This window comes from Accipiter gentilis, chromosome 7 (genome assembly GCF_929443795.1).
Source record: "Accipiter gentilis chromosome 7, bAccGen1.1, whole genome shotgun sequence".
Lineage (NCBI taxonomy): Eukaryota > Metazoa > Chordata > Aves > Accipitriformes > Accipitridae > Astur > Astur gentilis.
Genome location: NC_064886.1, coordinates 33,037,298 through 33,063,570, shown reverse-complemented (window position 1 = coordinate 33,063,570; position 26,273 = coordinate 33,037,298). Strand labels below are relative to the sequence as shown.

Here is a 26,273-nt window from a genome sequence, read left to right as displayed (position 1 = left end):
GAATCCTAAGACATAACACTATGCCAGTTACTAGAAAGAAAATTAACTCTATGCCAGCCAAAACCTTGTACTTTTCATTCCCAATGTGCGTAATGGTTATTTTGTGTCATATTCCAATTGGCTAAGAATGTCAATACTTTCCCCTCTTACAGAAACACAGTAGAGCTTTTTGGCTGATATCAGTGCTTTTACAAAGGTACCTTTACTCTTGCCAGAAAAGTTGTGTTTGAAGGGGAGTGCCTGTGCCACATAGCGATGCAATTGCTGTCTGTGAGAAATGCTCTTATCACACATCAGAGGCACTGATGGCTGAGAAACCTGTTTCTGGACTCATTAAAACTAACTACTGGAGCAGATATACAGTAAATAGTTTTCTACAGCAGTGTGAGTAGGAGCATGTTATAATAAAAAAGGGGTGTCTTGGTGGCAGTTTCGAAATATAACAGTTATGGTACTTTGTAACTGCTGCAAGCTCTGGAGTGGAGCTGGAAAACACAATTTAAATATTTTCATGCAATTCAGTAGATGTAGTTTTGTTCTTTGTAAACAGTATGTATGTACTTCACAGCTGCCTTTGAGATGAGCGTGAGAAATATTAGGAAATCAGTATGTGTAGCAGTGGAAGGAGTGGGTGATTTTTAATAGAAGGTATGGAACTATCTCTGCTTCCCTGTTCATGTCACACTAAATAGCTGCTTTTATTTGAAATACATGGTAGAAAGTAGTGTAAGTAGATAAGAGTTTAATGGTAAATTTTTGAGATGAGTTCAGAACAGAGTATCAATATCAAGGCTCATAAATAGACACAAATACAGTATCTCTTAAGGCATGAAGAGCAGGATAGGGTTTTCGGGGTTTGGTTTGTCTTTCTTTTTTTTTTTTTTTCCTTCAGAAGTATGTCAAAGAGAGTGGACATCATGGCTATAATTGCTGCTGCTGCTGTTTCTGAATTTCATGTTTTGGGGTTTTTAATATCAAACAAAAATAGCATTTCTTCACATACCCGTCCCTGTCCCCACCTTCTGAGGTATTGCAAATAGGTGGGAGTTGGGATTGTGCTGAATAGAAATTCTGAAGCTCTGGGAATTTCCTTATGTAAACTAGTTTCAAACTGTGTTTAAAAAGTAAATCAAGTATGCTTGTAGAAATGTTCTGTTTGAAGTAGTGTTTGAGCCATGACAAATGCAGAAACACATTTCTTTTGTTCCTAATGTATTGTAGAATGAGTTGAAAAAATGTTGGTTGGACCACTTGTTTATTAGTATTAAAATAATGCAGGCTGGTGTTTGAAATGCTTGTGACTTCCCTTTGTGAGATTGTTTAGCTAATGGTGAATCAGTGCCAACAAAACTTTGCTGTCATGAATACTGTAATAGCTCTTTGCTCGTGAGGTGTACTTGATCTAATTTTACCATAGGTGATGCGTATTATTTTCAGGGGGGTTTTATTTCATATTCTTAAGCTGTGAATTTGCAACCTAACCTGATATCTGTTCTACTTTTCTTTAAGTCGTGTGATTAAGACAGACATGGAGTTGGAAGTTCTGCGCTACACCAATAAAATCTCCAGTGAAGCTCATAAAGAGGTAATGGATCCTTTACTGTTAATAATTTTTGCTCTTAGTGTAGCATTGGTACTCAGAAAATGTTCCCAGCGACGCTGAATTGCTTAGTAATAAAATAATGGAAAGGCTGGATAGAAATAAGGGGATAATATCCCTCCTATTACAGCCCAGTAATATACCTTGCATTGTCCTTGAACTCACTGGTGCATTTGTGATGTGTGAAAAATGAAGTGTGGTTTTGGGTAAGAGCTGGAGCCTCAGCAGAAGGTGACCTGCTTGCAATCTATCTGTCCTGTATGCACAAATACCTGTATAGTGATGGAGAAAGAAGAGATGAAGATTATTCTTCTGGCCCATGTCAGCATGTGCAGCTCGGAAAAGTTTAACTAGCAGGTTATTCTCTTCAAGTCCTTACTGAAGGAGTCTTTCCACTCACAGTGGAGAATAGTCCAAAGATTCCTTAGGTTGCTCCTCAGAGATGGGTGTGTCCCCCAGTACGGTGCTTCACAGTGCTATTCTGTTGACATAGCAGTGTGGCAAAGACAAATCCAGGCTTTCAGCAAGGCTACTCACATTGGACCTAGCACTGTACCAGTGGAGTCATACTGCTCTGCTGGTATTGATGACAAGATTAACTTGGGTGTCAATCCTGTACTCCAAATAGGTATGCAGAGATGCAATGAGTTCTGAGCGATGACCAGAGGGAGCTTAGGTAGAAGCAGCTGATGAGTTTACTGGCTCAACTGTTGTCTTTGCTTCTGCTTCTCAGATTTCTGAACTGGGAGGTGTAAAAATATTTTAAAGTGAATATTGTAAAATTGCAAAGTCTAGGGATAGTCATTTCCATTCATTCTCCTTGGTCTTTCATCATCCTGGAATAATGTTATCACATCTGAGAGAATTTCCTCTATAAAGTAGCTGCCTAGAACTTTTGTAATACACAAACAGGCAAAGGAATAAGACTGGTGTACATTCTCAGCAAATCTGAGAACAAAAATCAGACTTACGGGTTGTAAACCAGTGTTAACTCCAGTAGTTTTCTGTTGATTCAGACTGTGAAATATGAAAGACAATCTACCATTGTAGTATATTCCATTTCACAGTTTTGTTTTGCTAGTGTTTCATAAAGGTAAAACAAAAGGACTTGCTGCCAAATTCACCAGAGCTTTCAGAATTAAGCATTGGTATTTTGATGAGCTGCACTTCACTAGGATATAGTAGTTTGGCAATTAAACTGGCTTTATTGCTGGAGACTGTAGGCATTTGTAAAGACTAAAATGAGTTTGATTTCTAATGTAGTTTTAAAATGCATCTACTGATGTAAATTTAAATGAAGTACAGATGATATTTTTGTAATATAGGTTCCTCTGGAGATACTCAGTCATAAGTCATAAATTTATAAATATGAGATTCTCTTCTGCTATGAATGTCCCATGTTAATATGTATCTTACAGGTAATGAAGGCAGTAAAAGCAGGTATGAAAGAATACGAGATGGAGAGGTAAGAGTTCTTTCAATAATTGTAATAAAAAGGAGAAAGTCTCTCTGTAGTACGGGTAGAAGCAATAGCTGAGGCAAAGCAGTAGCATTGATTCAGTCAAGACTGAGAGCTCATTGCTCTTTGTAGACTGGTGTTAGCATTGTTTTATTATTTTGAGGTGGTACTTCATCAGTTTCAAACATGCATTTGATGATAGTTGATTATTTTGGGGGGATGGTTTAGTGTAGCATAATTCTCTTTCTGGAGTTTTAGTAATTTACAGAACCTTTACAAAATAGCTGTTGTTATTGTTTGAAGCCATCCCATAAAATGGTGTTTATGGATAAACTTTGCCCTTATGCTTGTTATGCTTAGAAGACTGCATGTATGACTGTTTAAGAACCTTAAAAAAGGCTGTGTTCAATTACATTTTGCCTGCAATAACAAGTTGGCATTACCTGTACTTAGCCTGTGCAAGAAGCTCATCTCAAGTGTAATGGATGTTACTACAGCTGTTAAGAAGTCAATAAGAATACAGCATACATCTCTTATGTTGAAGAAAACATGCTGTACAGGCATATATAGGAAGGATTGGCTGCTCTTAACAGTAGTGATGTGTCTAGATACAAGGAAAACATTGCCTCCTGTTTTAAATCAATATTTACATTAGATCATCAGCAGCCTATCTTACAAAGCACGGTTTTGATCACCGAGTCCCTTTATTTTTAGCTCGCATACAGTATTTTCAATTTTCAAAGTATTTGCGTAATGAAGAAATAGAAAATAGCAGTAATATCTCAGTTACTGTTGTTTCTTGACAGTAATTTTTCAAAAGTTGGTGGTAAAGCAGGCTAATGTGGCAACCAGTGAGCGGAAAATGAAGTGGCCTCCACGTTTGTCATCAGGATATCAATGTAGCTCAAAAAACAAATGATGCCTTTAGAACATATGTAACATGGAAAAACTATTGTTACATTTAAGCAGTTTAAATTTCTACAGACTTGATAGGCTCATGCCTGTAATTTGACTGCTTCAAATTGCAGTTGCGTATACCATGAGGTAACGGGGGGGAAAAAAATTGTTGTATACATTCCCCTGTTAACTTTATTAATGAACCTTGTGTTTGTTTTACTCACTGCCCATGCTATACATGTGGATAGTGAAATTTTGGCTCTGGAAAAAAATAGTAATCAAAAATTTCCATAAAGCAGAGTTTGATCTCAGGTGCTTTTAAATGTCATGCAATAAATACATGTATATACACTCTTCTCTAAGTCTATGAGGTATATTGCATTTTTACTCCAGGACTTTCATTCTTCTCTGGCTAGCTTCTTCCATCCACATCAACCTTTTGAAAAGATTATTTGTGTCTTTCAATTAAAAAAAAATAAATTAGGCAACTGTCTATTAAACCTATTTAAAATTGCCTTCTATTCTTCCATATGTCTTGATAGATTACACTTCCTGAAAGAGTTTGAAGTTATTTCACAATGAAAGAGGTCTTGGCAGACTACCTCTGTAGTGTCTGCCTTGGAGAACTTCAGTTTCTGTTGCTGGTGGAATTCATCCCTGCTGTGGTTTCTGTTCCCTTATTGCTTAGGGGAAAAGGGTCCTAAAAATGTAAACCTGTCATTTCCACACCTTTCTGGCAAGAAATGTGTAGTTGAAATGTTTATAAATGAAGTTAGAAAAGAGTCTAGGAAATCTCTACTTTGTATGCAGATAAACCCATTAATGTAGTCTAAGAAGGGAACTTTCAAAGACCTAAAAATAGGTTACATCCAAACATAGACAATTTTCAATGAAATAGTAGAGTTTTTAAATCTCTGGTTTTTGGTTTTTGTTTTTTTTTTTTTTGTCAACAGGCTAGATAGCTTGCATTAGGCAGCTTTGGTAGGGTGCAGAGAACCAAAATTCTTAGGCTGTGTAGATTTATCAAAAGTATTCACACTTGTATTTAAAAGATCAGTTAATGAAGTTTTTCATTTTCTGGTGTTTCTAGGCCTTCCGCTCCCTTTGTGAAAGCTTTCTGAATTGTGTGACACTCTTCCCCAGGTGTATTTGCAGTTCCCAGTGATGGCTGTGAAATCGTGAATTTTTGAAATTAGTATATATCTCTCTTGAAGTGTGGCCAGTAAACCGCCTTTCATATTCCTTTACTTCATTCTTTGACATTGTGGAGTATAGCATGTGTGGTTTTGGGTGCAAAGCTGGTCTGACTCTGCTAGGAAGAATAATGCCAGAGATCCCAAAAGCAATTAAAATTTTCCATCACTACATGTAGGACCTAAGCATTGCCTTTTCTTTATTCATTTGGTTAAGCAGCCTTCCTACAAAAAATGAATCTTTACTTTTATTGTATCATACAGCAAGAACATGTTAAAATAATCGAGGAAATATTTCTAAGAGTCAACAATATATAAAGCTAGTTCTATTTCTAGGATTGGGATTATTCTCTGAGAAGTAATTTAAATCGAATTAAGTAAATTCTGGAGAAATCTCTAGATAAGATAGTATCTTTTATTTTGAAGGTTGAAAGCTAGTTTCAGAAATCTGCTGGAAGTATTCTTTATGATTAAGGTCCACTGGTAAATGATTTTGAACCAGTAATGCGTTAATGCTGAGGTACGTAAAAAACCAACGCATTTAACTACAAGTCCTGACTTCTTTTTTTTGGTTTGATGTTATTTAACTTTAATATGTGGTCGGTTAACTTTAAGGAGACAGCCAAGGCAATTATCTACAAACAGTAATTCACAGCATGTGTAATTGCATATAAAGTAATTTTGGTAGGTCAGATTCTGGATTTTCTCTGAAGTAGGTTGTTTAGTATTTGTGCTTATCTCATGTTTAATTAATCTTCTTTTTAATTAAAGGCTTTTAATTAGAAAACTGCTCTGTAGTGAATATATTGTTAAAATACAGCAAAATGGTTAAAGAAATCTCTTCAGCTCGAGAAGTATGTAAAAAAAAAATCTGATTTCAGCTAAGTTGTTTTAAGTGTGTATATATAAACAAATATTTTGTGTGTATATAGATAGTTACATACATACATACTGAAAGCACTAACTAGGACCTGAAGTCATCTGTTCAGGATGCCCTAAAGTGCTGGAGATACCTCTCTAGATCAGTGTTTATCAATTTCTAGAGTGTTGCCTATTCATCTGCTTGGTATTTACCAAATGAAGTTTTGAATCTTCTGTGCATTTTCTCCTTTGTTCCCTTTTTTAATTGAACAGTTTTAAGATCGGGATGGATACTTGGAACTGTTGATTTGATTGGGGAATGATGTGAAAGTGCATGCTGTAGCAACAGAAGAGCAACTTTCTATATAAAGAGTATTGGACATGTAGCTATTGCATGCATTGCCCGTTTTTGTAAGTTTTTATCCTGTTCTTAATAGCACTGCAGGCCCTGTGATAGGAGTGTGTGCACAGTCCTGAATTCATTAAATGATAATGTAGTCATCATTGCCGTGATGATGCTGGGCAGCACTAAGCCAGGCCTAAATGCTCATTGCCCTCTCCAAGATCTCCCTAGATTATTTGACTGTCTCTGAACCCTGAGCTACTGCTGAACACAGGAGCACCTTAGTGTTACCATGCAAATAACTCTGATTCCAGTACCTAGGATCCAAAAACTTGGATCCTGATCCTGCAGAGTGGGCTCTTCTAAAACAAAGGAGCAATTAGCTAGTGTAAAGGGCAGGTAGTGTGATGTGCGGTGTCAGAGGTGGGTAACAGTACTTTGTGTGTTGTTTCCATTAGTAAAAGCAGCAAAGTAAGAATCTGACCATACTTGGTCAGAGGATGCGTGATCCTGTAGCTCTTGGGCACTGCCCAGGCACTGTTGGATTTATTGTTGGCTTGCCTAGGGGAAGCTGCTTGATCTCCATGTGTCTGCTTTCCTCTCTGTAAGGTTTGCCGGCGTTTGCTTACGGCTTTAAACGCTTTGGTGCTAAGGTTGGTACAAGCGATGGAGGGCAAGATATGTTCTATACGATCTCGCAGCAGCCAGTTACCACCAGTCAGCTGGAGAGGTTCCTGGGTGTGACACTGGTTCTCCAGATGCGGTTGTAGAGGGGGGAGTTGGAGTTTATTCAGAGCATGTGCCAGCCAGGTCAAGAGCTTGTTGCCCAACTGTAGAGATGCCCCCTCTGTATATAGTGCAGTGGATCTTTTACGTCTGTACAACCATACAGATAATTGTGAGGATTTTGAAGTAAATACTAAACTTAAACTCCACTCTGCTGTAATAGCAACAATTTAAAGAATAAAATGGCAAGAAGGCGGCTACAGAGGTTTTTCCTTCTTGGTTTATAATGCTTACAGACTATTATTGCACCTTGCCTCTCTTACCAGCCAAGGCTGATATGAGTTCTTTATCCCTATTCTTTTAGTGCTGTCCCTGATTCCAAAGCAGAACTTAGACTGAGATGAGTTGCTGTCATATCTGTCAATGTTAAATTTCACTATCTGTGGAAGTCTGAGAGTGTTCTCATGGATTATGGCTCTCATCTTTCATTTATCTCTCTCCTCTGCTCCAGTGGAACAAAATGAAAATAAACCATACATGTTATTTCACTAGAAAAGAGAAAACAGCCAAAATAATTTTCTTTTCCTTTGGGTATTTCCTTCTAGTGAAATGCTGATTATTTTAGCTAATCGGGATTTGCCACTTACCACATCCTTATAGATTTTTGCTCTTTGAATGTTCTTGAGAAAGTCACTGACTTCTGCAGCAAATAATCTTTAAAAATAGTTCTATTTGTTACACGATCCAGTTTTTGTATTTAGAATTTCAGCTCAAGCATAGCCTTTGTAAGTCCTTCGCCTAAGTACGTGTGGATAGTAAACAAGAATGCCCGTTGCAGCTGACAAAAATACACAGGTGAATTCTTCACAGTTGCTTTTTGACATGGGAATGGTGTTGAATTGTGTCATGACCCTCACTGGTATTTGTGTATAGGATTTATTTTTATTAAACAAGAGACCAACACTCCATTAATCTCAAGCAGCATGTCAGTCTGCTCAGTTACTGAAATGTGATTTTCTTTTCCTTTAGTTTTTTCTTTTTTTTTTTTTTAAACAGTTGGTAGTGTTGTGTAGCCTGAAAATGGCTTGACAGCCTTGTTTCCCAAAGCTACCACACAATTAGAGGTGATGGCTTTTTAAATGTAGGTTACGGCTATCAAAAGTCTGGATTTAAAACTTTAAAATACATGAAAAAATCTGAAAGAGAGGAGGAAGGTGGCCTTCCCCACATTTTTTTTTTTTTTTTTAAAAATCCACTTGTTTTCCCTTTGTTTCTGCACGCCTGTGTGATAGGACTGGTGCATGTGTCTGCCTGCTGTCCGGGTGGCGTTTTGGTACTAAGACAGTCCTGTACCCATTATTATTTATTTGCCTTTATATCTCGTTCTAGTAGAAGGGTCGAAGGAAGAAATAGATCATTAGCAATTTCTGGTATTAGCAAAATGTCTGTACTGCATAGCAGCCCAGGAGCTTCTGTTCAACAGGGATCATACTGGGGCTGGCGGGGAAGCGACTAGCCGAGCCAGTGGGCTGATGGTTTTGCACCCCTGCCAGCGGAGCACCTGGTGGGAGACAGGAGCTCAGGGTCACCCGGAGCTTCCTAAAAACGGTGGTATGAAATGACCTACAGTGGTCCAGGGCCAGGTAAGCAGCTTAGTGCAGCTCTGACAGCACATTTCAGGTAGCTGCTAATTGCTTAGGTTTAGTGAGCCACTGAACCTCAGGTGTCCAGTGCCCAGAGGGAAGTCAGATATAATATGTTTGCTGGGAAGAGCAACTGGATTCAGAGAGACACTTCCTGCAGCCTTCCCCTTCTGCCTACCTTCCCTCAGGTACAGCTGGTTCTTTGATGTTTTAAATTAGGCTGTCTCTGCTGATTTCCTAATCCAACTGAATTAAGGTTGTAAATAGTCTTAAAATAAATCTGAATTTAAAAATTGGTTTAGAAACCCCCCGAGCATTTTTCCTCTTCTGTGACCCACAGAGGCACAAATGCATATGTACACGCACTCAACTCAGCAGAAGTGGGAGTGAGGATTACCCCCTGAACATGGAGACCTTCTGTCTCAGCACCTCATCTGCTTTAGGACAAGTGCTTCTCTGTAGTAAATCCACTTTGAGAGGTTCCAGCTGCCCCAGCCCTGGCAAACGTGTACCCATTTCTAGTCGCCCTGCTCTGCTTCTCTCCCCAGCTGAGAGGAGAAACGCGGAGGGGGCAGAAACTGGAGCCTCTGAGACCCGATTTGCCCGAACTGCTGGTCTGTGTGGTTGTGGTGGTTGGTGGTGGACTCCATTAACTGTGGGAGGGAACAGAACAGTTCCAGTATATGCCCAGTAACCTCTCAGTGTTTCCCCTTTGCAGGACGTCCTGTGGCAAGCTCATATGTTCTCACTTTCAGTAGAGGACAACTTGGTTCACCTCCTGTTGTCACTTTAATTAGCTCTTTGTGTAGAAGAGTGCTGTTTAATTGCACAGGTCTCTTTTGTGACTTGTGATTGAAGTTCCACATAATTGGGTTTTATCTCTAAAAAAAATTGTGGAATCAGACTGTGTGAGAGCTTTAAAATAAAACCCTCTATCAGCCCACAGATACGAAAGAGCAATTACCATGCTGGTATTGGAAAATGGTTCCCTTCAGAAAGAGAGCTGTGGAAGGATGTATATGCAATGTGTGTGCGTATAGAACTGGGCTTGCTTGTGTAGCGAGATATAACCCCGCTTTAAATGCTGTGTCATTATATGTCCTCACAGGGTTGTTAATCTAGTTAGTGCTGTGATAATTTGTAATTACCCTTTTATTATCTTTTTGGAAATCAAAAGGTAGTCGCAATTTTTATTTAAATTTTGAATCTGATTGAAAATTACAAGCAATATTAATTTCTCTGGGTGTTTTGTAGAGTGACTGTTACTATTTTTATATTGAGAAGAAATGTTGTTCTTTCCTTAAATTAGCAATGATCTCAGTTTTTACTGGATCTAGTGTGGCACTGAGATAGTGAACTAATTAGCATTGCTAATGACAAGCTAAGATTGGAGATATGTGAAATGGAACTCATTGTAAAAGACAGCAGGCTGAAGTGATTATTATTTGCTGTGGATTTTGTTCATGCTTGTTCAGACAAGTCAAAAGTAAAGATTCTACCATATGTGAGGCTTTATCTGCGTTGTGAGCTTTAGTTCAATAATTTTTGCTAATTACTGTCAAAGCAGACAGATGAGAATTTTGTGGTTTTTGGCCTTCATCTTTTGATAACCAGAATTGCTATGTGATCGTGCTCAGAGACTAGCGGCCCAACTTGAATGAAATAAGTAGAATACCAAGACTGTCCATTAATAACATGATGTTGCACACTGACCTTTTACGCAGATGAAACCATTTTACACAGATGAAAAGAAAATGAGCAGATTCTGTTCCCTGCCGCTGGCATGCCACCTGTATAAATTCGTTTCCAAATTGGTTCTTAGAGCATCCTCATCACCATGGTGTGCAAGTGCCACCTTCCAGCTTATTAAGCAGCATTTCTAACATCTATCCTGCTGGTTCTTTTGTTTGTTTGGTTTTTGTTTGGTTTTCTGTTGTTGCATCATCTCTCTAGGGGAAGACTTGTGCAGAACTGTGTACTGTTTTCACAGGTGGTAGGTTTTTTTTAGCATACCCATTATCAGCAGTATTGAAAAACACAAGGTCAGGATTATAATTACAGGATGATATGTGATAGTCTTTTTAGTTTGGTTCTCCACGCAGATGAGCTTGGTCTCATTTGCAGAATGTTGTGTTGCTCTCAAATGTTGTAATTTTTTTGACCTATATGGTTGTGAGGTTTTAAGTGTTGTTTGGAGATAGATGGTAGGCTTAGGTCACTTGATGCTTATTAAGGTCTGAGATTACAAACAATAATTGAAAAAATATATGTATGGGAAGTAATGAAGGCAGCAAAGGACAAAGCTGCAGGTGGTTGCCTGTAGTGAGAGGTGCAAGAGTACTGGAGTCTGCTTAGTGCTGAAGTCTTTATGCCTAACTATGCTGCATTTCTGCTGTCCGAGCAGCACTGAAGACTGCATGTGTAACTAAGGTTGAGTCACATAGCGGGGCAGAACAAAGTTGAGTTGCGAGGCAGAAGTGATGAAAAATGAACTCTAAGTGAAACTTAGGACTGGGGAGAAACCTGAATCATATTAGACAGTAGAGGTGATGTTTCTGCTAAAAGGAATTTGCCCCTGTTGGGAACTCCTCAAAACCCAACATTATTTCTGGGTTACTTGAATTTTGCTTTCAACAGCTCTTCCTGAGTAGATCAAATTGAGCCTTGAGGCAGTCTCGGGAAGTGAGGGATATGAAGAGATTTGCCAACAACTAACTCTGTCTTCTGATTCATCTACTGAAACGTGTATTTAAAAGAACCAATGAGATATGTGATATTCAAAGGCTCCACAAGTTAATTTGTTAGCGTAAAGTACAGTTGCCATCACTTCTCACTTGGTACAATCCTCTTGTAAGATGTTGTATCTTTCAGGAGTATTGGACTAGATTTTCTGCACTTTTATTTCAAAATGAACCTGCTACATCCTCTTGGTCAGCATTGAATGACAGAGGTGGGCAGGCACTCTTATGTCTCTGGGTAGCAGGTAGTTTGTAAAAATTGTGTGAAGTTGTTTGGGTGCAAGGTGTACCTATAAGTTGTAAATGTTTGGACTGTGTAAAGTTTAGGATGTTAGATGTGATTTATTAATAGCTTTTTGCCTGTCTAATCTTTAGATTTGCTCTGTAATGAAAGATTTGACACTGTGTGTAATAGATTAGATTGGGTCAACTCTCCAGGACAATTTTTTTTTTTCTTTATTGTGTGTTTGAAGGAGGAGAAGAACAACATGTCTGTGACTAATGTATTTTTATGGTTGGAAATGGCAACAGCCTGGCAAGGAGTTGCCTGCCCAGTCCTGCAAGGTTTGGGGAGATTTCAGAGATGTTTGTGTTGAGGGAGGAGTTATGTGCTTTTCATCAGAAGTCCTGTCTTTGTGAGAAGGAAGTTGATATTGCATGAGAAGAAACCATTCAACTGAGGAAGGTCCTGGCCAATGCTGTTTCTGTTGCTGTTGCAGATGAGAGAGGCTTGTGTCCATAAGACCTTCCTAGAGGGTCTTGAATTTGTTTGGGTCGGGTGAGCTTGTTGATTATTTGGGGCAGGAGGGGCAAGGAGGTCTCTGTTACTTGAAGTTGTCACTTCCTGCTGGTAGTTTTCTGCATTACTTTGTGCTTAATTTTCATACTTGGGATCAATGTAGTGATTTTACCAACTATGATAGGCCCTTGGAGCTAGATTTGGCATCTTTAGGAAGATTGCTAAACTACTGCTCTCTGGGTCCCTAGTGCAGTTTAGAATAAGCATTGAAAAGTAATTCGTTCTTATATTTCAGCCCATCAGTGTGCATTAACCTCTGATTTCAACTGTTGGTGTTTGGTCTTTCTGCCCTTCTCTTCAGCCAGCTCAGGTGCTGGAAAACAGCTCTGGGGAAAAAGGAGCAGCATGTGCAGAGATGGTGTGTGGCTTGAGGCCAGTGAATGGATCAGTAGGACCCTGTGAACAGGGTGCAGCTTGCTTGCGAATGAGCTTGGGGACATGCAGATTTTGTGACCTGCCTACCAAGCACCTGTATAGTCATTTGTTTGGCCCCTGCATTAGAAAGGAGTGTTGAAATGTTCCCAGGAATTGGAGAAGGTGTCCTGGGTAGACTTTGTCACAAAATGTGCCTGCATCTTCCTGAACCAGATGGAGTCCTGCTTTCTCTGCTTCCCTTCCCAGAAAAATTCCAAATTCTGCAGCTGACTAGAACTGGTTCATAAATTGAGTGTTATAATCTTCTGTTATGCTTAAGGTAGTAGGTTTACATGTCCCATATGACAAATTACTGCATTATTCTCTAAGAATAGTTTCAAGTATTCAAAAAAGTATTGAGGGCAAGTTAAGCTCTATATTGGGACCCAACCTCCTCCTAACCTAAGCCCTTACTGCACTTCTGCTTACTCTGTGTTGTTGAACAGAAGTTCAAACTTCAAGTATTCAATTTGAAACTGAAAGGAAGATTATGAAGCATTGGTGATTATGTTGGCATTCTGTGTCACTGAATAGCACTTGTGTGTTATGTGCTATGTGGGTGGCTGTGTATTTGCTAAGAAGCATAACTGAAGATGAAAGTTTAATTATTTCTTCAAGGCAAATCCTCTCTCCCATGGACTTAAACTTGCATAAGAAAAATGAAAATTCATAAGGAGTGTAAAAATTGGCTAAAATTAAAAACCATTTATTTTTACCCTATTTATTCTTCTGAATAATAAAATTTCCCCATGGGTTTTTGGAACATATGTGGAATAATTACACTGTAGAAGTGGTGCTTTAGTTCAGCTTCTAGAGCTAGGGCAAGCATTGTGATTATGCTGCAAGCTTAAGTCTAGGTTTTATAGAAAATCTCATTCAAGGCTCTGTTGCCGTCAAGTGCAAAAAACTGTGACCCATGGATTGGTCCCTGTGGGAGCAATTATTCTTTGCAGAGATTTTTTTCCAGCAGTGAATATTATAAATGTCAGAAAAAAGTTTAACCCTCAGTACCTCTAAAAGAATGTTTCCATACCTGCTGGCAAGAATATAAATTTTTAGCTTGTATTTGCAAGCATTTTATGTTTAAGCCAGGATTTTTTAAAAAAAACTTGTCTTTATAAACAACTCAAAGGTAACAATGCTGTCTTTTAGTTATAGTCTGCATGCCTTGGTGAAGACAAAGCAGGGACTGAAGCTGCCTGATGGAGCTTAATGCAGTGCTGTGCCCAAGCCTCTCGTGATGGGATTCTTGCATGTTGGGTGCAGTGTGAATTGATGATTAAAACCTCTTGTCTACTCGTGGCAGAGGGGGGAGAATGTGGAGTGAGTGTGGGGTTGCTTAGGAACACGAGTTAGCGTCTGATATTCAGTATGCATGAGTGAAATGTTTTGGTGAACAAGAGCAGTATGCTCATATTCCAGCCATCGGTCTCCAGAAAGCAGTGGGTAGCAGGAGCTGATGCTTGTCTTCAGGGGAATCTGCTTTCTTTTGAAGACATGCAACGTGTGCATTATCACTTCCTTAATTCTGGTGTTTGTTTGTTTAAGGCTTATCAATCAAAGCATGTGCACTATTCCTGGCTGAAGTTAAAAATCTATTTTTCTGTTACTTTAAACAGCAGATCCAAATGCAGCAGATTTCCTGCCTTCATCTCTCTATTTTCTCATGTATCTTCTTTGGTGCTAAGTACAATTTGGTCATTAACTGTGATAAAACTGTGATGAAATGGATAGAACTTGCATCATGTGTTCAAAGGCTTTTGCAAAGTGAAAGTAGTTGTGAGATGCTAAGAGAGATGTTATGCTACCTGTCTCTCAAGTTCAAGTCTGACATGGACTGAAGCACCTTTCACTCACTGTAATACTGCAGTGAGGCATAAAGGCAAATCGGTCCCAAATATACCAACCCTAGGGCAGGAAGAGTCACCTTCATTTGTACTTTTTTTTTTTTCCCCCTCAGTTAGTGATTTGTACTTATCACGTTGCTTGGTACTTTTCTAAATTTAAAATATTGATGATACTCAAAATAGTCTCAGACAACATTAAGTGAAGAGCTTCTGTTTTTCAGAAATGAAGAGAGAACGTTGCAAGTAAAAATGGGTAAGTTTTTCTTCTGTTGGACTCATGCTAAAGGATGCAGATTCATTTGTCTGGGCAGACACAAGTGGTATCATTTGGCTATTGTGTAGAACTTCCAGTGAAATTTGAAAATTTTTTTTGGAGGAAAGTTATGTTAGGTTTTGGCTCAGTTATGCTTAATGTGTGTAATTATATGAAGAACTAATTTAAAAAGATTTTGTGAGGCCTACTCAGCAGTTCAGAACTTCATTCCAAAATATTGTGACAAATATAGAAGAGTGTATTCCAAAATATTATGGGGAAATGCACTGCCCTGAGATTTTGTACCATGCTCTGCTAGCATCCAGTGTCCCTCCCATCACAAGTCCCCATACCCCAGAGATATGCTCAAAACTCCTACAGGTACCTTTTCTTGCGTCCGACCAGGGCTGCTGCTGCCTAGCCCTAGCCCCAGCTGCTAGGGCTTGTGCAGCAGTGGGCTGGCTTGCTTGCGGGGGACCTGCTGTTCATAGCTGTGTGCACTGTTTGTGCTCAAACAAGAGGCACAGAACTTCTCAAAGCTGGCAGTGATGAAAACCTGGCTTAAAGTATTTGCTTTTATCTAGAAAGAACCTAAGTGAAGGACTGAGTCCTGTTACCTGCTGAAGGACTGGAAAAGGAAAATGGATTGTTTGAGCAGTGCCCTCCAGCAACACTGGAAAGAAGAGGCTTGATCTTTCCTGGTATTTCAGAGATTAAAAAAAACCCAGAAAATAGAACTTCCCATGCCATCTTTCATACATCAGGAAGAAATTTAGAAGCTGATAGGGATGAGCAGGAAGCATGTGTCTTTTTATGTATTTTTCCTTGCTGGGAGGTAACTTTTACAGAGGTAACAGTAGTTTTAAATCTTCATTTTTGGGGCGGGGCGGGTGTGGGGGAGCATGACTTCCTTTATTTTTCAGATGGAGCATAGGCAATCACAGCTGGGCATGTTGGTCTACACCAGCAGACCATACACTTGATTTTCTTTAACTCTGAGTCACTCCTAGCTGGTTTTACATATATTTGTCTTTTTTTCCAACCTGAACAAGTATTTTGAATCCATGAATCGTTTATCTTGGTGGTTCTCTTTAGAAACCACCTGGAAGCAGGTGGAAATTCATCAAGCTGCTGAAAAGGGGTTTGGGAAAAAATGCGTATCAGCTGCCATGATAGGTAGTAAGCTTGTAGACATTGCCGGTGGCCTTGAGATCAAACAGCAGAGAAATAGCTTCACAGTAAGAGCCCAGGAAATTCTAACTAGGTAATGAGTAGTGGCTTTCTTTTGATTTACAGCATGGCTTTACAATCAATCTATAAAACTTTGAAGAGAGAAAATAAACCTCTAAGGGAAAGGGAAGGGCCATACAATTAGTTGTTACTGTCTACTTAACTTGTCTTCTCTCATTCCAAGAGTGTGTGCTGAAAGTAGATGATAGTGTGCAAAAATCTCAAGTATTGGTCAATTCCTTTGTAGATTTGAACTGAGGTATAGTTCACATCATGCTGGTTCTTGGAGAATATTCAGTTTCATCTTAGCTATAGATTATGTGTAGACAGGTGTAGTTGGAGCAAGGATTGCATGTGTGATGTAACTTTCAGCTCTTATATCAAATTCCTGCTCTGATCTCCTTTCTTTCATCTCCACTATGTGTCTTTCATTAAAGAATTGGATGGTGAAGTGGATGTGATAGCTTGCAGAATATTGCAGAACCACATGCGGCACTATGTTTTTTACTCAAGTAAATCACTACAGTTCAGAAAACTTAGTCAGGAATATTGCACTGGAATTTGGATTTAGAAATGCAGTTTGTAATTGTCAAGACACCATTTGGTTGAGACTGCTTGGTCGTTAATTTGTTTGAAGTTGACACTTGAGTTGAAAGACTAATAGCTGCCTCGGTACATTGCTCATTTTTAAATCTAATCTGTTACAGAGTTTGGGTGTACTGCAACTGTGGATGTATTTTGTCATTTTTATACCCAGAGGGGCAATACTATTGTTTGGGGACCTGTTCACATGCACAGGCTTTTTTTGATACATTAGTAAAACTTGGACATAATGAAGAGCTGATCTTTCTGATCTTAAGGTTTTAATATGTGTATTATAGCAGTTGTTTCCACTACTTGGAAGAATTTATTTACTATTAAAATCCAGAAAACTTGTGTTTTCATAATCTGAAAAAATGGAAAGAATTGTTCAAAAGTACAAGTTTAACTCTTTGAGTGCACAGAGTGCTGTCTGTGTCATTGTGCCTATATTAAAGTGCATATAGTATCAGGGGGTTTTAGTTCATGTGCCAGACTCTCCTGACATGACTTTTAACAAGGATTTGTGGGGGATCTTTTTGAAAAGTGGCTACTAACTTGCATATATGATCTTCATTTCCAAAATTAGTAATTTGTGAACTGAGGTAAGGTTTCCATTCATAGTAACAATCTATCTAGAGTTATTTCCTCTTCATATTTCAAATTAATCCATTATGTTTTATTAATAATACATTTTTTTCAGTTCATATAGGAATATTAATTTCAGTGTAAATGATGGTATAGACATGAATGAAAATGTTTCCCCACCCCAATACCAGCATCAGGAAGCTAATTTTTTTTTTTTTTGTCTCTCAGCTCTTTAATGTTTCCCCAGTCAGGCTCCTGGTTTACTCTATAATGATTTAGGCTGCCAATAGTCAGCAGACGATTCTTTTTCGTTGTTGGGTGTTTGTTTTTTTCGCCCCAATGCTTTCTTGCCTGCACCCATTCATTATTTCAGTGTCAGGAATATTTGAAACTTGGAGCATAAACTGTGAAATATTTGGTGTGCTGTCTTTTACATAGTTAATAGATGTACTGGATCCCCAAAGTATAAATCAAATTATGTAGCCTATTACGCTTTACATAGGAGAAACAAAATATGAAATATTTTACAATGCAGAAAGTGCATGTGAATCAAACTTTTGTTGTTCCTAAGGGATACAATTTTGACAATTTTATGAGGTTGCAATTTATTTGTAGGGTGAGTTGGCACACGGTTTTGATAAAAGTAATGTTCACACAGCATACTGCTAACAAGAATACTTTTTTAAAGCCACTAGTCTTGCTGATTTGTATTGTTATAACAAAGTATCTGTTAAACTCCTTAGAAGTGTGCCTCTCTGAGATATACTTATAAACCCTGCATGGTAATGCTGGTCTGAGTGTGAAAAACATAAGCTTTCAATCTGTGCTGAGGAATGTTTTTAAGGAATAATAATAATAAAAAAAAAGCAGTTAAGAATTGGGGGGGGGGGGGGGGGGGAGCTGTATTTTCTTCCAATACAGACTTGATCTTATGCAAAAGACTCAGCAAAAAATGTTGGCCTTGAAACTCTCATGTTACCTCTTGCTGTGAAGGAATGGTCTGATGGGACTGTCCATAGAATGGGACTGTTGATAGGAATGACATTTCATTGAACAAATACTTCAGAGTGTTGTCTTGCAAGATATTCCTCTAAAAACACGTTAAATCATATTGCACACTGGACTGAATGTACGTTGCTCAAAATTCAAAAGATAGCTTTTTACGTGCATGTTACATGCTGCTTTTTTGTCTGGATGGGATGTATAGAAAAAAAACCATGGAAATTCTGTACCAACCATGACTGTGTTTCCAATTGCTGACATGGAGTTTGAAGCAGAGAGCAGAGCTCTGGTGAGGCTCCCGTACACATGTATCAGTGAAGAATCATGGCTGAAACTATAGCTTCTCTTGCTTTCCAGACTTATAATGGCATTAGATATCAGTTCAAATTTCCAGCTTCGTTTTTAACATCTCTGTTTTCATATCTTGTTTCTCTGAAATTGCTTAAAAATAGTTGACGGGCAGCCATTTCTGAAATGTCTATGGAGATGTGCTATTTCAGAAGAACTAGCCTAATAACGGGTATTTATTCTTTTTTATTTTATTTTTACTTTCTTTCCTTTTTTGCTATTTAAATTGCACCAGAGAGCAAGTCTGCAAGCGTCTTTATTTCTTCCTCCTTCCCTCCCTCTTCACTTGTACCTTTTCAATCTTTTTTTAGTCTCTCTTCAGCCACATGCAATGTACTAAAACAAGGAAAGTTGCCTCACAGTATCTGTCCCACTATTTAGGATACATGGGATATGTGTTTCGTTGAAATGTTGGGGACAGATTATAATAGACAGTAATGAACCTGAAAGAGGATAGTTCAGAAAATAACTGTGAAAGTAGTTTGCTAAAAAAATTATGAAGCAGAGAAGCTGAAAAAAAATTGAGATTAGAGTAGACATTAAAAATACCTGAGCTCAGAATTTTGCTTGTTATCAGCCTGATCTTTTATTTGTTCTCATTCAACATTTTGTCTTTCTAAAAGCATAAAGTAATGACAATCTGTTACTCCAGGGAGAATGTAAGAGCTGAAAAAGAGTGATTTTTTTGAATGGTTAAATTCTGAAACAAATGAAGTCATCAGGAGTGCTTTCAAGATCTGGGTACTTGGCACAGAGCTTGCTCTGTTCAATATTGCAAAGTGCAGAAACATTCAGGAGGGCATTCCGCAGATATATGGGCTGTCAAAACCTTTGTTAATGAGGGTTGGGTGGAGAGAGACCAAAAGGGATACTGTTATTTTTTAAATAGCACTAGTTAGCCTCCAGAATGCATTTTCATCACTGGTGAAATTATTAGAAACACTGACATGGAAAGTCCGAAAGGTGTGACGTGATGAAACAGGCTGTGTGGGTGAAAGAAGAATGAAGTTCAAGTACTCTAGCCAGGTTCTATGTATGTTTAAAATGTTACTTGTATGTATTTCAGTTTATAGGGGATGTATGTGCATACACACATATCTCTCTCTCTCTAATACTTAAAATTGCTTTAAATAAGCCCTGATGGAGCACAATGTCTTGGAGGCTTTAGCAGCTTCGGAAGTTGTTGTCGTTACAGGTATGAAACACATCTCTCTTGAAAGGCCATTGGAACAGCAGTGCCCTGTGGGGTTGTTAGCAGCTTCTGAAGATTCTTGCAGTCCCAATCCTACTGTCACAGTTTTGGGGGAGAGACACATGAACTTTGCCAAATTTTTCTTGGCAAGACCTGTTAGTCGGCATTTATCTCCCTGATCTACATGCAGGAGGCTGGTAGGACTGTTAAACAACTCTTAAACATCTGTATCTGCAGAGGCGAGAAGGAAAACACCAGAGAATCTGGTCATTGCCACAATACTTCACTCCTGCCTGAGGGTTTGTTATGTGTGTCCATAGTCTGCAAAAAAAGTTTGCCAGATACAGCCTGTGAACACAGGGTTTTTTCTTGCAGCACAGCGGTGAGGACCACTGAAATGAGAAGAACCAAGTCGCACACCCCAGATTTCAGTATAAGTAAATACAAGTGGGAACGGTGTATTGCAGGAAAATGCCTCAGCAGCGCACAAAGATTTAGTGGGGATTTGGTGTGTAGTTCTGATCTCTTGTCATAGAAGTCTAGGCTATATAAAACCCTGTATCTATAATTGCATTCAAAGGTCTTGATTTTCAGAGTGATTAGAGAAAGCAAATGCTGCTCTAAGTCGGAGTGTAGGATTACGAGGAGACTTTGTTGAAAGATACAGAAGTCCAAAGGGATTAGGGAAGAGGAATACTTATAAGGCTACTAAACCTAATAGCAAGTACAAGAAAATATAGACAAGATCTTTAGCCAACAAAGAATCTACACAGACAAACTTTACGTGAACTTGCTGTTATTGGAAAAGTTCAATGTAGAGTATATCAAGAAGTTGTAAAAACACAACCAGATTCCTCGTGTTAACAGGGTTTTTAGGAAAGGAGAGTGGGAAATGGGAAGCAAAGGGACTTTTGAGAGTGTGAGAAGCCACTAGGATTTCATCAGGTTGGTAAGATGTTATTTGTTTGCTTTTCTTGTTTGTTTATTCCTCCTTTTTATTCAAAGAAGATTCCAAAGAGAGGTAATAGTTTGGTAGTTGTAGACAGCAAATTCAGAAGCTGTATATTGCTTATATAATTATCTTTATTCTGAATAAAAATAGGTTGTTCATAGAATATTGTATACTTTATCTTTTTCCGGTTAGGAGACTGTATCAGTTTGATTTTCTGTGAAGTCCAGTGGTATTCCCTATTTAAGGATTTATTGCACATTGCACATGAGCATCCTTAGTAAATTAATTGCATATTGGCCTAAATGTATGATTTTTCTCTGAGGCTAAAGATTGCTGTTGTCTGGGTGTGAGTGCATCAAAGCATCACTAAGTGCCAGTGTGACAACATGTAGCCTTATGAAGGCTTTTGCCCTTATACATCCTGTGGTATGAAAATATTCGGGTTTTTTAATACTGCTAGTACAGGTGATTCATTAATGGGGGTAGATGAACTTGCCTCGCACAACAGTTGTCATATGAGAGCAGAACAGTAAACCAGAATTATAGTAATGCTCATCTAATAACAGAAGTCAAGAAAGCTGCCAGCTGAGACACCGCCAACTCAACCAGCTGGGACAAGGATCAGAGTATCCAGGGGCTAAGGCTTGGACCAGAAGTTAAAAATGTGTTTCTGTACTGAGCTCTGCCAGGAGATGCTAAACAAGTCTCTTTGACCACCTTTTGCTTTTCCTTTCATTATTTCTCTTCTCTGTGGAGACAGAGCAGAAGCCCCAATTCTCCATAGGGTACCTATAACAGCAAATGGCCAACCTCAGCTGGATCTCCCGTTCCTCTGTGATAATACTCAAATGTGCCCCAAAAGCCACCCGTAAGGCCCACTTCCCTTTCAAATGCAATATATAGCTTCCAGTTATGCTTGCTCAGTATATTAAGGTTGAATTCCAGATTTCTGTTAAGCTAATCAGATTTGCTTTTATTACAAGGCTTTGTTGCTGTTGTTAGTCATTAAGAGGTGAAATAAAAGCAGAATACAACTCGGGAAATGACTAATTAAAGAGCGGTAGACTTGGTTTTTAAAGATTCTTAACACGGTTAGTGAATATAAGGAGAACAAAATTAAACTGCTGGTAAATGATGGAGTAGGAACATGAGTCTGAGTAGTCTCTAAATTGCAGTTCACCCTAGTGTGGTAATTGCTGCAAGTACTGAAAGCAGCTGGAATAAATAGGTAAACTTTTTTTATTCTCCCTCAAAAGCTTGGAGTATTCGTAAAGCAGTTTTGCAAGACTATGCAGAAAACTCACTGAAGAGAAACATGATAAAATGTATTATAAAAATAGTGGTACAAAGAAAAAATATCACTTTTTTAGCTGTGGGTGAGCTTTGTACATCTTGGCTTTGTTTTGACTAACTGTGATCAAGATGAAAATCTGAATGATTGTACACCTGGAAAAGCTGACTTGTAGCAATTTAAAGAGCTTTTATTGCATTGCTTATTTTGTAAGAAAGTAAACAAAATAGTTTGGAGAACTGCAGTTTATTTCCATATTGCGTGCATTTTAACAAAGGTGTCTGTTTTCAATTATTAGAAATTTGAAAAGAGAAATTAAAAATCCGTGTTCTTTCCACAGAGTCACCACAATTGTTAAATGTTATCCTTAAGCCTCTCCTTTCCCCTTTTTTTAAATGAAGACTGGTAGAAATAGAAAGCCTGGAGGAGCTGTGTTTTCCCAAAGGCAGGCTCAGGCTGTGTTGGTGGCTGGCGAGCTCACCTGGTGCACAAGAAGCTGCAAGTGAAATGGATTAATCTGTTTTCGTTATCCAAGCTAACAGGGAATTAAAAGTAAGGCTAGAGAGCAAAAAATGTATTGGATTCCTTTCAGTTTAGATTATCAAAGGAGCTGCTGCTAATGTAAGGAAAGACCTTGGTTTCAATTTTGAAAAGTGCTTTAGTCCCACTTCCATAGTGCCTTTTCAGTAGAATTTAAGCTTGTAAAGGCTGGATTTTTAAAGGCAACTGTATCTTTTTTTGGATAGAGTATGAATCAATGCTTTAGTATTTTGGGGATGCAGGCTTAAATTTCCAAGATATTTAGGTGTTTTCTAAAATGGCCTTGTATCTTCTCAGCTACTCTTGATTTAAAAGCCTTACTAATAATCCAGGAGGGGCATTAAGAGATTCTCCTGTTGAAAAGGAATGGCAGAAGTTGTGCAATCTGCTTGCATGCTAGTCCTCTTCCCTAGTACCATGCTAAAGAAACCGTTGACTGCAGTTGCATAGAGTGGTCTCTCTTGAAGTTCATAGAAGTAATTAGCATAAAAGCATGAAATATTTGAGTAAAAGTAATTCTTCCATTGTTTGTTCTATTACAAATGTTGCAGTGCTACAGAATACAAACCTGGAGCTTCAGAGAGCAATAAGGGGGACTTTGAACATACTACTAATAAAGAAGAAATGGCAGCATTTCTGTGATCACTTGAGCCCTTCTCCAATAGCTGTTTTGGGTTAAGTTTATTGCAGTTCGGAGTCCTTTTCAGTTCTATATTGCTCTGTATTTTATGGGATTTTGTTTGGGTTGGGGGGGTGAGATGGGTGGTGGCAAACATGTCAGAAACAAAATGAAACAAAAGGTTAAATGCTATCATGATCGCTATGCATTGTCTTAAACAAAATCAGGAACTGTCGTGTAACATCTTAGTTGCAAAGGTTTGCTTTGATTCCTTTCTTAATATGAATAATACCGAAGTCCTGTCTTTTGGCTCATGAAAACTGGGTATTTACCCCAACGCTTTATCTGTCATGAAACTTAGGCATCTGCCCAATTAAAAACTATTTCTATTTGACAAGTCCATTTTAAGTACAGATGGCGTAAAACCAAAGCATGATTTGATAGCACAGGGGAGAAGCAGAAAATGTTATTTAAAAGCCAGTGATATGTCTAGCAAAGCTGATGTATTTTCTGCTTTCCTGTAGTGATTTTCTGATTAGTTCTATGTCAAACAATCTCCTGTACCTCACTTGTTCTTGTAGACCTTTGCTCAAGTACCTGTATTAAGTAATTTTAATTTATTATGATAAGCCATACACAGTTTGCCGTTTAGCAAAGTGCTTGTCACTTTGCTGTAAAACATCTTATGTGATGTGACCTAACCAATTCTGACAGCAGAGAGAGTTCAACCACAATGTAGGGTTTTGAAGTTATTTACAGTGCTTGAAGGTCTGTCTGTGTACAGTATCCACTTAATCCAGCCTAAATCTGGGGAGCTGTCTTCTGGTCCTGCCACTCTGTCTAATGGCTGTTAATAATAGCTGTTCTAGTCACCCTTTCTTTTGACTGAAAATCTATCTGGAGCTGTTGCATCTCATGAGGCAGATCAAAATTGACATTTTTTTATTGATATAACTGGTTTCTGCTGAATACTTGGGGACAACTGAAAGTAACCAAACTCAAGAATGAAGGGGACAAGTCATTTGTTTGGTGGAGTTACCACCCAACTGACATCTGTAGCTAAAGAATTAGTCCTTTAAAAAATACAGTTTAAAATATACTTGAAAAGTGAATAATTAAAATTGGCTTTTTAGCTACCAATTGCTTTAATATATCACATTTATGTTCTTGCATATTGTCCTGGTTTTGGCTGGTATAGTGCTGTGTTTTGGGTTTAGGATGAGAAGAATGTTGATAACACACTGATGTTTTAGTTGTTGCTAAGCAGTGCTTATATTAAGTCAAGGTCTTTTCAGCTTTTCATACTGTCCTGCCAGCAGAGGTTGGGAGTGCACAAGAAGCTGGGAGGGGACACAGCAAGGACAGCTGACCCAAATGAGCCAAAGGGGTATTCCATACCATGTTATGTCCTTCCCAGTACATAAACAGTATATAAATGGCCGGGGGGCACCACAGCTTGGGGATTGGCTGGGCATCGTTTGGTGGGTGGTGAGCAATTGTATTGTGCATCACTTGGTTTTTATGCTTTATTATTATTATTATTATTATTATTATTTTCCCTTCTTTTTCTGTCCTACTAAACTGTCTTTATCTCAACCAATGAGTTTTACTTTTTTTTTTCCCCGATTCTCTCCCCCATCCCACTGGGAAGGGTGGGAAGTGAGCAAGTGGCTGAGTGATGCTTAGTTGCTGGCTGGGGTTAAACCACGACAAATATAAAAATCATTTCATGATTAACTTTATTAAATTAATCTATGATGTAGACAGACCTCATTTAACACTTCAATTTCTTCTCCACTGGATGTAATATTAAAAGTGAAAAACTGTGCACAGTTGTTTCATGAGAAAATGAATGATCTTTCTTTGCTGTTGCTGTTTCCTAACTATTTTAATACCAATATACGTATGCAACATAGAGGATCTAAAAAGTGGTTTGAGTTTTAGCAGGTCATCTCGTTCTGATTTACCCTTGGGGCAGGGGGAAAGGGAACAACCAGTAGGTGTAGACTAGGGTTATGGGAGGTACCAGATTCAATTCCTGATGAGGGAAGCCTATTTGGCAACTATGACAGTGCTAATATGAGGTTCCAGTAATGGAGGACAAGTATTTAATTAATTTGAGTTAATGTGGTTTTATGAAGGACATCTTATTAAAGAAACCTGGATTTAATTTTTTAAATTAGATTACATTTAGTTGATAAAGTTAACACCATGGCTGTAATACACTTCGCCTTCAGTAATGCATCTGACTTATTATCACACAACATTCTGATTAGTTGTATACAATATTAATAAGGTACACATTAAATGGATTAAAACCTGGCTAACTGACAGAAGGAGTTGTCAAGAACGAGTCATCTTCTAACGCTTGTTCTTTTTTCACAAGTGGGGTTACAAAGGAGTTGATATTAAATCTGATGGTATTTGACTTCTAGAAGTAATTTTGAGATCCCAATAAATCATATAGATGTAGACCTTTGAGAGTTAGTAGGTCATCAAAATGATGGGAAGGTTGAGCAGTAAGATCTGGATCATTTGATCAGCTGAGCTTATTAATCTAAAATTTTTTAATATAGACAAAAGAGAGGTCATAAGTTTAAGAAGAAAGAATGTAGATGAAAGCTAGAAAATACTGGACTTGTGATCTGGAAATAATTTAGACATGAGAGTTTGCAAACAACTGAACATGTCCTCTGTGTAGTGAAACTCTCTCAGAAACAGCTAATGAGATTTTTATATATACATCAGAACAAAGGCTTAATTACCTCAGGGGGAATGAATCTAGTCCAAGGTAATGTTTTTTAAATCTCTCTCTGTAGTATTTCTGTGTCTAATGTCTGTGTAGAAAGTCACTGCTAATGTCTTCTATGTCAGCTCCATTTTGAAAGTGATGGCAAGGAACACTTTTTCCTTGAGAAATGAGAGTGCCTACACACTGAGAACAGTCATTTTGGTAAATACAAGCATTCCTTCAACAAGTGTACAGGTACTGTTGGGGGCTACTTGGGCACTTAAACAAAAATCCCCCATGTGTTTAGTAGCTGTATGGTGAAGCCAGACAAACTCAAATAGAAACTGAGGTACGTAGGTAAGATGCAAACCATAAGCAAGGGAAATGGTGAATTCTACCTGTTTGCAAAATCAGCACTTTTAAAATGG

General features: G+C 38.3%; 1 protein-coding gene across 2 annotated transcripts in view; it reads left to right on the top strand.

Annotated features, from left to right (window-relative positions):
* PEPD (peptidase D) overlaps positions 1-26,273 on the top strand; it is a 175,983-nt gene that overhangs the window by 73,076 nt on the left and 76,634 nt on the right. For both annotated transcript variants that reach the window (XM_049805309.1, XM_049805308.1), the window contains exons 8-9: positions 1,510-1,585; positions 3,019-3,065. In XM_049805309.1, the coding sequence (XP_049661266.1) occupies positions 1,510-1,585; positions 3,019-3,065 (123 nt within the window). The remainder of the gene's footprint in view (positions 1-1,509; positions 1,586-3,018; positions 3,066-26,273) is intronic.